General features: G+C 47.0%; 1 protein-coding gene and 1 long non-coding RNA gene across 6 annotated transcripts in view; one reads left to right on the forward strand and one right to left on the reverse strand.

Moving 5' to 3' along the window:
- Positions 1 to 1,365: 1,365 nt before the first annotated feature.
- Positions 1,366 to 14,746, forward strand: part of ACLY (ATP citrate lyase) — a 45,467-nt gene continuing 32,086 nt past the window's right edge. For 3 of the 5 annotated variants that reach the window (XM_069067693.1, XM_069067696.1, XM_069067697.1), the window contains exons 1-8: positions 1,366 to 1,518; positions 6,750 to 6,910; positions 7,859 to 7,981; positions 9,681 to 9,743; positions 10,374 to 10,564; positions 11,257 to 11,336; positions 13,318 to 13,448; positions 14,508 to 14,626. In XM_069067693.1, coding sequence (XP_068923794.1) covers positions 6,752 to 6,910; positions 7,859 to 7,981; positions 9,681 to 9,743; positions 10,374 to 10,564; positions 11,257 to 11,336; positions 13,318 to 13,448; positions 14,508 to 14,626 — 866 coding nt within the window. In that variant the 5' untranslated portion in view covers positions 1,366 to 1,518; positions 6,750 to 6,751. Of the gene's footprint in view, positions 1,519 to 6,711; positions 6,911 to 7,858; positions 7,982 to 9,680; positions 9,744 to 10,373; positions 10,565 to 11,256; positions 11,337 to 13,317; positions 13,449 to 14,507; positions 14,627 to 14,746 lie in introns of all 5 variants that reach the window. The other 2 variants (XM_069067694.1, XM_069067695.1) reach the window with 2 other exon arrangements.
- LOC138145987 (uncharacterized) lies at positions 1,526 to 4,486 on the reverse strand. Its single transcript, XR_011164356.1, has 3 exons — positions 4,218 to 4,486; positions 3,329 to 3,392; positions 1,526 to 2,523 (listed from the first exon to the last, which is right to left on the reverse strand). It is a non-coding gene; the product is annotated as an uncharacterized lncRNA (long non-coding RNA).

Here is a 14,746-nt window from a genome sequence, read left to right on the forward strand (position 1 = left end):
TCAATTTGATGAGTTTACCTCTCCTGCTATATAGCAGTAGTTTCCAGACTTTATATATCAGTGCCCACATTTAAAAAACAAACAAAAAACTCCAAAACTGTCACTACACTTTCTGAGATATTTTACACAATTTAAATGTAATTGTTGAAAATGTCAATGAATCATCTAAAGCTGTTTTGGAGTTATTTCAATTCTTATAAATTGCAGGGTTTTTTTAATTTTGAAAATTAGCTTATTACATTATTCTTAAAATCAATGCTGTTGAGAAATATAACAGATCTTAGGATACTTTATTTAACTTTTGAGTTTGCATACTTCATGTTCAAAATCGATAGGCTGCTCAACAGTCTGGTCAGTCAGAAGTCAGTGCCAAGTGCCGGTGATAGTTGCAGATTATGCTCTGTTCAACAGGGGTGACTCAAACTTGACCTTGTTTACCCACAGTCTATTAATGAATGGACTTCTGCATTCAGTGCCAGAACAAATTTGACACTAGTCTTGTTTTTGGTGGCTTCAATTAGAAATATGTTTTTGCCAAGGGGGATGAATTTATGTAGGAGCTATACCCAATAATTTTAGCCACTTCTTTGTGGTACCATAAACTTCTCCACCTTCAAGTTTTGAAACCTCTAGTATGAACATGCTTATTGGCAAAGACAATTCCTCTTATATTTATTAAAAGACATATATATGTAGACATATGCATACACATATACATACATATATCAACCCTTCTAGCACAGAGGCAGCCCAGGATCCCCTCCCCCACTCCACCCTACGTGGAAAAGTGGGACCTGACTGCAGCTGTTGCTCTCAGCTTTACCCAATAATCCTATGGGGCTAACTATTTGCTAGGCAAGCCCAGGACAGGAAGAGTGGTGGGAGGGGCGCTGAGTCTCCAAAGTTAGACCAGCCCCAATTAGGACCCCTTCACCCCTTCTCCCCCCACCTGCCCGAGGGTAGGATCACCATGGCTACTGGCCCTGCCCAGGGATCAGGCCACAGCCCACCGCCCCCACGCGTGGCACCCAATCCTCCAAGAGCCGGCTCTGCCCATCTCCCCACCAATGGCCCCGCCCCCGGGTAAGGGAGGGAGGGTGGGCGGAGACGCAGGACTGTTCAGTGACGCTCAGGGAAGGAGGGAGCATCTGGGAAGTCAGGAAAGGCGAAGGCGGGGCCGAATTTGGGAGGGGCGGAGCAAGGAGCCGAAGACGCTCTACCAGAGCCAGCGTGGAAAACAGGACTACGATTCCCAGCAACCCTCAGGCCTGCCTCCGGGGGCGGGGCCACATCCGGGCAACGAATAGGAAGAGAGTCTCAGGAACAGGCTAGGAGACACGTGTGGCCAATCCCCGGGATCCCTCAGCCATGAGCAGATGGAAGGGGGCGGGGGGCGGGGAGGAGCCTGGCTAGGCCCCGGACAAAAGCCGGGGCTGGGGCGGCAGCTGCAGGCACAAGTTCCTAGGGGCTGCGACTAGGCCTTTGGAGGGACTACTACTGACAGGCAGCCGCGGAGAGGTGAGTGCAGGCGGCCGCGTGGGCCGGGCAGGGATCCCTTAACCAGTCCGCCCGCTCCCTCACCCCCTTCAGCTCTACGATGGTCGCATCGTGTGGACTCGGCATCTGGGCCCCCATCGCGCTGCAATTTAGCTTGTTTGGTGCTTTGGGATCGGCCTTCTTTGGTCATCTTTGCATGATCCGCAGCCATGGTCAGCACGCTGTCCCCCTCCCCCAACAAGCCGGCCATCCACGCATACGCGCGCGCACTAGCGTCTCTGCTTTGGCAGGGTTTTTCCGGAACTGGTGTTTGCCCTTCTTCCCGCCTCTGTCCCCCACCCTCGCCTGGCCGGCACCTGTCGCTCCCCGGTTTTGTTCCCAGCCGGGGCACCACCACCACCCCTCCCCCGCTTCCACACCCGGGGAGCCGGGCACACGGAACTGGCCCAATCCTGGAGGAAAGGAAATAGGAAAAGCGCGGCCAGCTTGAGCAAGACCGGAGGAACCCCCACCCCCGGTGATCTTTACCACCTTCCCCCGCCAGCGTGGATTTAGCGGTTCGAATCCCACTTAAGTCAGTAAGGGGTAGTAGGTCCTGGCGTGTGGGCGCGGTTCTGTGACTCCCACATGGTGTTTTCGGAGTTCGCCCAGGTCTTGGTTTGATGGAAAGGACGTTGGGAGGTGGGGTCTTCTTGGACTGGAATGGGCGGAGCTGGGGGGGATTAGGTGTTAACATGATGCCATGTCGTCCGGGCTGCTCTATCCATCCAGATGGTCGGATTGACTGGAGGACCTCCCCCCACTCCCATCCTCTCCTCCTCTTTTTCCCCTAGTGTCTCATTGGAGAAGAAGGAAAGGAAATTGCTGGTGGGGATCCAAACTGTTCCCTGAACTCACCCTCCCACCCCCCAAATGTTGGCAAATACAATATACCTCTTAGGAACTATGGGCTTTCCACTCCACGTGAATCACTCTTTGGAAGGTGGTACCAGTGACTGGCTTGAATCTGAGGGTTTGGATGTTAGGCTAGGGCCAAAAAAAAAAAAGCTGGTAAGCATCTGGGAGGGGGTTGAGGATTCTTGTTTCTGATCACCTTTTAACGTGATTCCACACCCCTTCCTTTTAACTTAGGCTCAGCTTTAGCTGCCTTTCCCAGTCCCTTCTGTATTGATGAGTTAGAGAGGCACACCCACCTCCTGGTGAATCTCACACTATGTTGTCAGGGCTGGCACCTCTTCTAGAAGGCCTCAATCATAGGGAATCTCCAGTGACAGTAGGATAGGCTTTGAGATCTTAAGAAAGGCCTTCAGGTCTTTGGGGTGATACTAGTTTAGGGGAGAGGAAGTAGAGGGTAATAAGAGCTTCCCAGCTAATTTGGGTTTCTCACCACATACATATAATGTCCTATGTATTAGACCCTCAAAAAGACCCCGAAATGGACTGCTGTTCTATTTTGGGCTTGTGTTCAAAAACCCTGTTAAGACTCCTTTTGAGGAATAAAATGGAGGGTAAAATCCCTTTTTCAAGTCACTCAAAGAACCCTTTTTAAGGGCTTTCTCCTCATTTCTTACCCTGTTTCTTTTACTGGCTGTCCCATTTTTCTCTATGACTGCTATGCTTTGGAGAGCTGATACTTGTCTAGAGGAGGAGCTAGGCTGTGGGGCACCTCCTTCTGTCTTAAAAATAAGATGTATCTGAACTTTAATTTTTTAGGATCCTTAGTGAGGAGTAGATTTTAATTCTCCTGTTATCCATCCTTTTACAAAGAAATGAGTATAGCCCCTTTACCCTAAGAGGTCTATAAATCACCCTTCTGTTTATTAGCCAATACCTTTCTTTTTCGGCAGTGGTAGGTTCCTGGGGCTTTAGTGGTAAATCCTCTGAACCATGCCTACCTGAAATTGAAATTCAGTTGAAATTGAGAATTCAGTTTCTGGAATAGTTGGCTGAAGCTCTCTGGTGGCTTTAGCTATAGTTGGTGAACTTATTTAATCTAGGCTCCTTCATCCTGGCAAGATACAAAGAGCCAGTTAATCTCATCTGACGCTAAGATTCTGGGTTTTAAAGGACATTGGCCTCAGTTAGCACTTGGTTGGGTTTGACTTTCCTATGGACAGTGAGTGAATGAACATCAGCTCCTTTACTATTCTTAACCACTAGACTCCCTGTCTCTAATTGGAAGGACCTATCCTTTGGAAAAAATGCCTTGGGTGTGAATACAGTTTACCACTTACCATTTCCTTTCTGTTTCTCCTCCTGAGATGTCCCTTTAGTTAACTGATCTCTGATCTGGGATTTGCCTAGGAAGCAGGGCAAGCTCTTACCTGCAGATCTTCTCTCAGGACACTGAGGAGCAGAGATGCACAATTGGGTTTGGTGGAAGAATGGGATATGATCCCTAGGAGATGACTTAACTGGCCCCTTTCCTCTCTTAGTTGTGTGAACAAACCTTTCCTCATTGTCTGAAGGATGTCCTTAGTGACTGGTAATTTCTTCCTCTTGCCATCTGTTATTTATTCAGTGCTTTTTTTTTTCTTTTTCTGTGAGTCCCTGTCACCAAAACCCATTAGTTTTTAGCAAACAGATCCTCTGTGTCTTTTCCTCTGCTACAATTAATGTTAAAATTATTTGAGGGAAAGGGTTAGAATGCCAGACTTCTAAAGTATTTCCCAAATGAATGCATTCTGCTCTCTACTATTCTACCCCTAATTGGCACTTACTTAGGTCTGGCATGTTGGTCCTCTGTGACACTGTTAAGAGGATGTATTATCCAGATTCATCTTGGATGGGGAGTGAGAGTATGAATGTAGAATGAACATTCCGCTGCTATCCCCACCATGGCATTGTCTGCTTCTGGCCTCATTTAAGGGGAAAAGGGGAGGTGTGTCCCGTTCTACTTCAAGACCAGTTTTTCTGGTCCCAGAGTCAAGAAGGTTGGGAAATTGTCTTTGAGAACTGGGGTAGGTGAAGGTGGGGGTGGGGAGTGGGGGGCTGGTCTGGGAAGTCAGAAGCAGCAGCTAGGGACCTCAAGGCAGTTCCAAAAATGAAAAGGTCTCCACTTGCTCCCACTGCCATACCTACTGGTTCTTTTCTGTAGCATTGAGAGCTCTATCTGATTACACCCATTTTATAGGCTGGGTGACTGAGATCCAGCAAAATTAATAAAGCTATTTTAGGTCACATAGCAGGGTCCAGATTAGAATTTTAAAAGGGGCCATGCTTTCTGAGTTGACAAAATGTACTCCCTCCTTCCATAGCAGAGTATGTTTTTTGAGGGGGGAGTCTCTGGGTATCCTATAGGAAAGATGATTTTCTGGGTCAGGAAGGGATGTAATATATTTAGATATGTGAGGTAAAAACAAAAGATTTCAATAAAAATAAGATAAAATTAAAAAGGATGGGGGGAGAAGGAAAGCCATTTATTCTCTATAAGTGGAGAAGGGAGAGGACAAGGGGGTTGGGGTTAAATTGGCTGATTTTCAGACAAGAGCCTCTCTCATTAGCATATTTCACTTCTGATTCCCTGGATGGGAACAAAATTCTAGACATGGTAAGACCTGCAAAAACCCAGACTAACACTGGCCAGAAGCCACCAACCTTGACATTTTCCCCAACAAACATAACACTGCCTTTCCTGATCTTTATGTATCTAAGAGAAAGCCGTGTTTTCTTTGTAACCTCACTTATCCAGTCCTGGCAGAAGTCCTGGCTATATGTCCTGTCCCGTTTTCTCTCCATCCCCCCAGCCCTCTCTTTTTCTTTCTTTATTGGCCCTTCCCTCCCTTTCCCCACCCTGTTACTCCTGCTATCTTGTGGGAGGACAGGACAGGATTGGACAAGGGAGGGAGGGTAGGTGGATGGAGAAATCCTCATCAGGGTTCTGTTCATTTCCTGGAGTGGCAGGAGGATGCTGAGGTTTGGGGTTCCTAAAAATGAAAAATTCACTTGTTTCTCCCAGTGTTAGGAGGTCCCCTTTGGTAGAGTCCCCAGAAGCCCAGCTGAAATAATAGTTTCTTTAGAGCCTGAAGGGAGCTTTAGAGATCATCTGGTCCAACTCACTCTTGTTTTACATCTGGGGAAAATGAGGCCCACAGGGGTGGAGTGCCTTGCTCATGGGCACATAGTTGGTGGTAGAATTAGCTAGTCTATTGCTCTAGTAGTGACTGGTGTATGTAGAGGTCTTGAGATGCACAATTACTGCAGCTAAATGACCTGGCTGGGAGGCCAATAGACTCATTGTTCTACCTGGCCCACTGGTTTCCTCCTCTGTATAACAGGAATATTCTGGAGGGAGGATCTGATTTTGGAATATGTTTTGCAAGCTACTGGGCTACCTCACTTCTTCTCATTGTCAGCCCACAAATACATGGCCACGTCTGACAGTGAGAAAGACCTTGGTTTGTCCAGAGTCTTGGGATCATAGATGTAGCTTCTTTTGGAAGTAGAGTTACAGGAGAGTGAAGTCAAAATTGTGACAAGGGGTTCAGAAAGAATCTCGAAGGGGATTATGCAGTTCTGGTTGGGTACACTGGAAATTGGGGATCTCTGTGTGTGTGATGAGTAAGCTGGGGTCACAGGAGTTTCCCCTGTGTTGTATCTGGACCACCCCCCAGCTCAAGAGTTCTTAACCTGGGTTTTATGAACTTAATTAATATTTTGAGAAATATTATTTCAATATAAGTGAATTCCCTTGTAATCTTGTATATTTTAGGTCCTATATTTAAGAACACAAAGGTGTCCACAGGTTTCATCAGACCAGGACACACACCAAAAAAGGGCTAGCTGCCCTTTCTCACACCCCCTCCCCATCATCCACAAAATGTGGTGGCAATGTAAGGTTTCTTTGCTTTAAATACATTGCCAGCCTGGAGTGAAAGCAGAGCTGAAATTAGTTTCTCAGAGAAAGAGCTATCCCTGATTTCCTCCATGGTTTCATTTTTCTAGCACCTCTTCTCCTTCCCTAGTATTAGGAAAAATTCCACTTTATCCCCCTTGGAACATTTTTCTGCTCTTCTCTGAGAGATGCTGAGATCATCTGTTCTGGTGTGTTTGGAGGGGGGAGTTGGAGTCATAATGGTGAATGGCTCTCTCTACCCAGCTGGAACTAAACAAGGATTTTTATCTGAGAGTCCCAAGCCATGAGACTAGGGAGCTTTGGGGGTGAGGGAGAGATGAAGGTAGGTTCTCTCTTTACTGCTTCTTCTCTGACTACAGGCCTTCTCTTGGGCAAGCAGTGTCTGTCCCTCTTACAGCCATGTCAGCCAAGGCAATATCGGAACAGACGGGGAAGGAGCTCCTCTACAAGTACATCTGCACCACATCAGCCATCCAGAACCGATTCAAGTATGCTCGGGTCACCCCTGACACTGACTGGTCCCACCTGCTACAGGACCATCCCTGGCTCATTAGCCAGGTCAGCTGCCTACTAGACCTCCATATCAGGAGTGGGAGGCGGGTGGCAGTGGGAGAGGAAAGCAGCAAGAATAATTATTATTAGATAACAGCTGTGCTGAGCTGTGTCCACTGGTGCTGCAGTTAGAAAGAGTGAGGCTGGTCTGGCCCAAGGAATCCACAAGCACTACTGCTCCAGGCCCTGTGCTTTGTGGGGCGGATACAAATGCAAACATGATAGTCTCTACCCTCAAGTAGCCTGGGTTCTGTTGGGGGGAGGGATACAGTCTGGTAACAGATATGTATGTGCAGAGTACATGTGCACAAAATACCTCCACAGGGATGTTGGGAGGGAGTGGAGGAGGCTAAGGAGGAATAAATACCGGAGGGATAAGAGGTATACCTTGAAGGAGGCAGATTTGAGCTGAGTCTTGAAGGGAATTAAGGCTTCCAAAATAATGGGGATGAGAAGCATGAAGGAAGGGCCAGTGCAAAGGCTAAAGCAGGAAATGGAAGCAAGGTGACAGGCAAGCCAGATGTTCCATTGGAATGGAATAGTAGATCAGATTCCTGGTAGGGTTGGGAATTAGAACTAGGTCTTGAGAGATGCACAAGATTGGGATAAGCAGAGGGGAGAATCCTAAGATCGTTTGGGACCAAAGTGTCTATTCTCTTCCAATGAGGCAACTAGGTAGGAGATGGAGTGCTGGACCTAGAGTGGGGAAGAACTGAGTTCAAATCCAGCCTTAGACACCTATTAGCTGTGTGACCTTGGACAAGTCACCTAATCTCTAACTGCTTCATTTTCCTCAATTGTAAAATGGGGATCATAATAACACCTACCTTCCAGGGTGGTTCTGAGGATCAAATGAGATAACATCTGTAAAATGCTTAGCACAGGGCCCATCGAATAGTAGGTGTTTAATGAATGCTTGTTTTCTTCCTCTCTTTCTCTGTCCCCTTCATCCAGCAATTGGTGGTCAAGCCAGATCAGCTGATCAAGCGTCGAGGGAAGCTAGGCCTTGTTGGAGTCAACCTCAACTTAGATGGTGTCAAGTCCTGGCTGAAGACAAGGCTTGGAAAAGAGATCACAGTGAGTCTTGAAGGAATGAGAATGAACTCTCTAGGGGACCCAGGGCTGGGACACACATACTAGCAAATTTCTTCCTGAACTTATTTAGGTCTGGATTATCTATATTGAATGGTATCAGGCTTCCCTGGGTCCCCTCTGCCTTTTACTACCCTCATAGTGTAGGCTTATGGGGTGCCAGCCCATCAGTTAATATGATAGAGGTTGGCACAGGAGTAATTATCACATGCATCCCAACATCAGCTAGGAATAATCCAACATCATTCATGAGACACCTGCTATAGATAGTCTCCATTAACATGGCTGTTAGAGGGTACAGTGTCCAGCTAGGCAGTATAGATGACGCTGAGCCAGTAGTGGTGACTGGCTATATGAAGAGCTCAGTTTTGACTGTAGACAACAGAGTAAAAGTGAATATTAGCAAAGGTGAGAGGAAAGAAAGGGATATTAATCTGTGGTTTAAGCTCAAGAACAAGGGTTTCTCATTTTCTCTCCTAGGATTTGGAATAGCATCAAGTGATGGTTTTTTTTTTTTCCTATACTGTGGCAGGACCACACAAAGCCCAGATATTTACAAATGGGAGTGGGTAGGAGGGGTAGATTCACATTTTTTGCATCAGGTGCCCAGGGTTAAGGAAGGAGAGAGGTGGTTCAGAGATAAGAATTGGCGAGGGGAGAGTGGAGGTAGAGATGAACGTCTTCCTTTTATTTTTTTAATGGGAAGCCCTCAGATTTCAGACTTGAATCCCTCAGAACAGTTTCCCAGGGTTTCACATGGGAACTCATAAAGTTACACATTTTTTCCTTCCTTGACTTCTGAATGTCCTTGCCTTTGGGGACTGAAGTCTGGGTGTGTGTCTGTGCTTTGGTGGAGGGGAAATAGCACTTCCCTGGAGATGCTATCATCTCTTTCCTCCTCCCCCCTCCCCACCCTTCCATCAGGGAGGGGGCTATCTGGGTAGCCTTCTGGCCAGGCAGGAGTTGTGATGGATCACTGTCTGGGTCCCTGACTCAGCGGTGACGCATGGAATTAAGTCAGAGGACAAGGGGATAAGCCATGTCTGATGGATGGAACAGTCTCTGCCAGTGCCTCAATCAGACTGATTAGCTCTGTGTGGTTCCCCTTAACTCCCCGGGGGGGGGGGGGGAGGGGGGGCTGTGTCAAAAAGCTCTTTAAATGTCCTGATTTCTCTTCTTTTCCTTTGGGTATTACCTCACATGATTTCTGTGATCCTCATCTTGTCTTACCTACCCTCGGGCAGCAAATTGGCTCCTATTCTACCCAAATAGACTCTTATTCCTTTTCCCTACTGCCTACCTCTCCCCCATTTTGGGGAGCAGATAGGGGAGGAGCTAGTTATTATATACTATTCTTCAGAGGTGGTGTGGAGAGGTCATGGAAGGCTCATATAGCTTCCTTCTCTGGAAACCTCACTGCATGGGAGAAACCTCCCCCTGTGTTTGCCAGGGGCAAGCTGTGGCAGGTGTGGAGGCAGGGGAAGTGTGTGATGATCTAGGAAGATCTCCTTAAGCCCAGATTTCCCTATCCCTCTTGCTCCCGTTGTCACAGATTAGAGTCCAGGGGTGGGTTCTATCTTATTGGTCTTGACCTCCTAAACAGGGAGCAGTGAGAGATTGCTTCCCTTAGCTCCCAAGAAATGATTTGCTCTATATTCAGCTTCTGCCTTTCTGTTTTTTCCAGATTGCCAAGGCCAAGGGCATCCTTAAGAATTTCCTCATCGAACCCTTTGTTCCCCACACTCAGGTGTGTATCAAATAGTCCATCCACAAATACTGCCAAAAACTGTTAGGCACAGATTAAGAGACAAAAGTGAAACTCCCTGCCTGCAAAGAATTTATCTTAAAGGGGAGATAGTTTCTACAGATAGAAGCACCATATCCTGTGCTTGTATAGAAACACTCCTAGCGTCCTTTCTTCCCCCAATCCTCTTGTCCCCTTGTTTTTGTTGACTTGCTGATATCTAAAGGAAAAATCATACTGATAGAGAAAAGCAGTTGGAGTTAGGAATTGGAGCCTGGAGAATTGGGTTAAGGGAGAGAAGACAGAGTGAGAAAATTGTGGGAGAGATGAAGGCTAGATGACAAAGCAGACTTCCTGTTGTCTAATATGTGGGACTGGGTCTATGTTGGATCAGGTTAAACTGTTTTAGTATAACTTGAGGTAACAGGCATCCCCTTGCATATGTGCCTTTAGGGGGAAATATGTTAAGCCAACATTCCACGGGTGAATATTCCCCCCTTTTTTAGAAGTGAGGCTCACATTTAGTGGCAGCTTGGGCATCATGCAGAGACCAGGGCTGACCCCTGCAGTTCTTGCCTTTGCTGGCTCTCTGGGGTTGTTAGTTCCCTCCTAATTGTCTGCCCAACCTCCTAGGCCGAAGAGTTCTACGTCTGCATCTATGCCACTCGAGAAGGGGACTACGTCCTGTTCCATCATGAGGGTGGGATGGACGTTGGGGATGTTGACACCAATGCCCAGAAGCTGCTGGTTGGAGTAAATGAGAAACTTCACCCTACTGACATCAAGCAACATCTGCTGACTCATGTCCCTGAGAGCAAGAAAGAGTTGAGTGTGGGCAGAGCAGTGGACCCCTCTAGGGTGGTGAGGGGAGAGGCAGGGTGATCCCAGGGAAAAGTAGCTTGGGCCTTAGGTGAAAGAGCAGTCTAGACGGGCCCTATTTTTATCTGAGATACCTGTAATCCCCAGTGACATTAGTGTGACCCCAATGCCTAGATTTACTGTGGGGCTGGAGTGGGGAGGTGGGGGGCACATGGTACAAAGAGGGTGGTGAGATGATGTACTCAGTATTGTTTTATCCTAGGGTCCTAAATTCTTTTTGAAAGGAGAAAAAAAGCAGGGTTTTCTATCCAGTTCCCCTTCCAAGCTCTCTCTGTGGGCTCTTTAACCTATGGGGCAGGGAGAGATGACACATGCTGGCAGATCCAAGGCAGACAGAAGCTGTCTTCCCGTCTGGGAGAGGATTGAATCAGAAAAATATTCAACTCATCTGTTCCTCTATGCCGATTTTGCTCCCTCCTTGCCTGCCAGCTCCTTTCTGCCTCAGTGCCTTAAGGACAGGTGCTAAGACAGACAGAGCCTCTGAGATGAATGATTTTGCAGGGAGCAGACAGTTGAACTGGGTCTAAGCATCGGGGAATTGAAGCTGAGAGTGTGTCTGTCTCCCATGGCCCCCTCTCCTCCCCTCTCTCTAAGCTGAGAAATCTTCCCTAATGAATGACTCTTTCTCTCAACTCAGGATCCTGGCCAGCTTTATTTCAGGACTCTTCAACCTCTATGAAGACCTGTACTTCACCTATCTTGAGATCAACCCCCTGGGTAACTTGGACCTGCCACATGGGAGGGAGAGGAGGGAGAAAGTGGGAGCTGTACCCTCAGCCTCCCTTTGGATTTTGCCAGAGTAGCTGCTCTGGGTTGCAGGTGTGTGTTAGGAGCAGGTAGGGAGGAAAGGAAGGAAAGAGGTTCTTCAGTCTCCAGGTAGGCCAGCCAGAGTGTAAGAGCAGGCTTGGGGGAGAGGGGAGTGTTCCTTACTCAGGACCCCTAAATTTGCTTCTAAAATATGTTAATAACTGTATTTCAGTATTATTGGCTTCCTTTGTACTCCTGTGTTTTGTGCTATGCATTTAATTAAAAACATTGTTCTAAGCAGGGGGTCCTTAGGCTTCACTAGCTAGCTGAAGGGGTCCCAGATTCCTGTCCCCCTCCCCCACACCCAAAAAATTGCTTAAGAACCCTTGGTCTAAGCTCTCTCAAGTTGACATTGGGTCTCTGAGGACTGGTGATCTCTCCAGCCCTTTCCACATTTTGAATTGGCCTTGCTTTGGGAGAAGTTGTTGTTGACATCTAAACGGGTCCTTCTTGTTGCCCTTCATGTCACTGTCCTCCTGCCAAGATCTGCTTCTACTTTTTTATCTTAGCCCTTCAGAAGCACCTTCCTTCTCCTAGTTATGTGTCCTCAGACACCTTCTTTCCCTTCCCTTCCCAGAACACGCACCCCAGCACTTTCCCTGATGAGTTAGTCAATCATTGACACACTTCAGTATGAGCAAGTGAGTCAGGCTGTGACAAGGCCCTTTGGTTTGGCAGCCTGGAGTGTGGGGGGAGGAGGAGGCGCCTTTGGCTGCTACTTCTTAATACAAAGTCCAGAAAGCCAGGAAGTAAAATCATCTGCTCCTAGCATGGCTGATTTGGCATTCTTCTTAATGGGTGGAAGGGGGAATCTTGAGCCAACTTAATTATCTAAATGGACGTTGGGGGGGGGGGGGGGGGGGTTGGAAGAGGAAAAAAAGATGTGGATATGTACTGAGCCATAGTTAAATTAACTCTGACATTTGGGGGAAAGAGAGGGGGGAGCTTGGTTCTATCCTCCAGCAGGAAAACAATCTACTCCCTCACCCTGGAGTTTGCTTCTCCCTGTTGGGAGGCCCTAGGCCATGGAGGACATTGGAAAGAGAGCTTGATTAAAAGTCAGAAGTTGCATTCAGATGCTGGCTTCACCAGTTACTTTTCTTTGTGGCCTTTGATAAGTTACTTAAACTCTGTGTCTCAGTTTTCTTACATGAAAAATGTTGGGGTTGGATTAAATATGTCTAGCTCCAAGTTAGGGGTTTTTACATTGGGGGGAGTGACTTAGATTCCTGTGATAGCTTAATGAAGCCTTTGGACCCCATCTCAGAATACTTTTTTTCAATCCATCCAACAAAACACATAGGATTACAAAGGAAACCAACCGTACTGAAATACAGCATTCGGAACACACACACACACATATATATATATATATATATATATATATATATATATATATTTTTTTTTTTTTTTAAATTTTAAATTTTTTTTTTAAAGAAATAAATTCTCTAACCCCAAGTAAAATGCACCTGCTGTGTTCAGGGATATTAATGAGATGAGTGTACATGCAGAAATGTGTAGCTGTGACACAGGTGCCTTTCTTTTAGGGAGGGGCGGGGAGAACAATGGATAGGGTTGGTGATTTATAGTAAAGCAGAAAAAAGAACATTGCCTTGAAAGCCTGTGCTATAGAGAGAATCATTGATTCTCAAGAGGGTAAACCAGCCTTCCAGGCCAATTGAAAATGAACCAACAACTTATTTTCCTGAAGCATGCTTTCCTTGGAATCTAGCCTGCCTTCTTTTGGGGTGTAGGGAATCATCAGATTAAGTCCCATGGAAATGGGGGTGGCTGTGAGAGAGAACTTCAGGGGACATGAGAAGGGGGAGGGCAGGTGGGTCTCCCAATGGCCCCGGTTTGGCCCTGCCTGACTCTGCTCTTCTTTCCCCAGTTGTGACAAAGGATGGCGTCTATATCCTTGACTTAGCTGCCAAGATTGATGCCACAGCAGACTACATCTGCAAAGTGAAATGGGGAGACCTGGAATTTCCTCCACCCTTTGGGCGGGAAGCTTATCCAGAGGTAAAATTCCATTCTCCCCCCTTTCCCCCCATCCTTTCCACATATCTCCCCTATAGAGCTGTTGCTCAATAACAGGATAGGGGCTTGGTTATTTGGTTATCAAGGGAATCTTCTAGATAATGGAGACTTAGCGGGAGGGTAATGGTGTGTGTTTGAATGCTGTATGGGGCGGGGGAGCAGATCTGGGAATAGAACCTAGGGGAGTCTGTCATTCTCTGCTTTTCATCAAGGGAGATAGGTAGCTGGAGCTCAGGCTCCCTTGGTCATCTCAGCCAAGAAAAGAATGATGAGTTTGATTTAATTTTCTTAAAACCCCCTCAGAGTTGGGGGTAGGAGATAGATGTCTTCAGAGTCTTTGTATCCTGGCCAGAAATCCTTTTAAATGTTCTTCTCAATCTACCTCCCTAGGTTCAGGCTCTTAACTTGATTGAATGGCTTCTGTTCATTGCTGCCTCCCAACCATTTACCCTTGAGCTGAATCAGAAGGCAGCTCTGTCTGGCTGCTCTTTCAGAATGTTAATTGACCTCTCACCACTCCCCTACCCTCCACCTTTCAAAGTCTTTACCTTGAGATTAGGCATTATTAGGTCATCTAGGCTGAGAGAAGAGTCTAGGGATGAGAAAGGAGATTTCTGGAGGTAGGGGGTAGGGAAGAACAAGGACCAGGAGGGTTAGTAGTAGATAAGAACCAGGGCAAGGACTGAGAGGAAAGGGAAGAGTCCCATCCTGGATGTGTGGGTAGAAGGAGAAGTTAAGGCAGCATAGGAAAGAGAGCTGGGAGGTTTGGCCCAAAGAAGTGCCTGATGCAGAGGATGATGATACTGAGGTCATAATGTTCTTTTCTAACAACCTTGTCTCTCAGAAAGGGGGAACCCCACCCAGGTTCCCCTTGCCAAAGTCAGTTTAGTGACCTCATACCAAGTGTCTCTTGAGAGAGGGAGTTATCTGGATTCTTTACTAATTTGGGGAGAAAGATTGGCCAGGGGTAGGGGAGTAAAGTCATCTGTGGACAGATTGCCTAGTCCAGGAGGAAACCATTCGTTCTTTGATTTCCCCCAGGAAGCCTACATTGCTGACTTAGATGCCAAAAGTGGAGCGAGCTTGAAGTTGACCTTGCTTAACCCCATGGGAAGGATTTGGACAATGGTGGCTGGAGGTGGAGCTTCTGTTGTATACAGGTGAATTGGTGAGGAGGGGAGCAGGTAGAGGTAGAGAGGAAGGTATTTTTCCACATGATCTATCCCCTTCCCCCTCCAAACACTTTCCAAAGGGTGGGGGCTAGAACCTCAAGCAGTGAA

This window comes from Petaurus breviceps, unplaced genomic scaffold (genome assembly GCF_028583685.1).
Source record: "Petaurus breviceps papuanus isolate PSGF00001 unplaced genomic scaffold, PetGlider_PUasm1.0 90750, whole genome shotgun sequence".
NCBI lineage: Eukaryota > Metazoa > Chordata > Mammalia > Diprotodontia > Petauridae > Petaurus > Petaurus breviceps.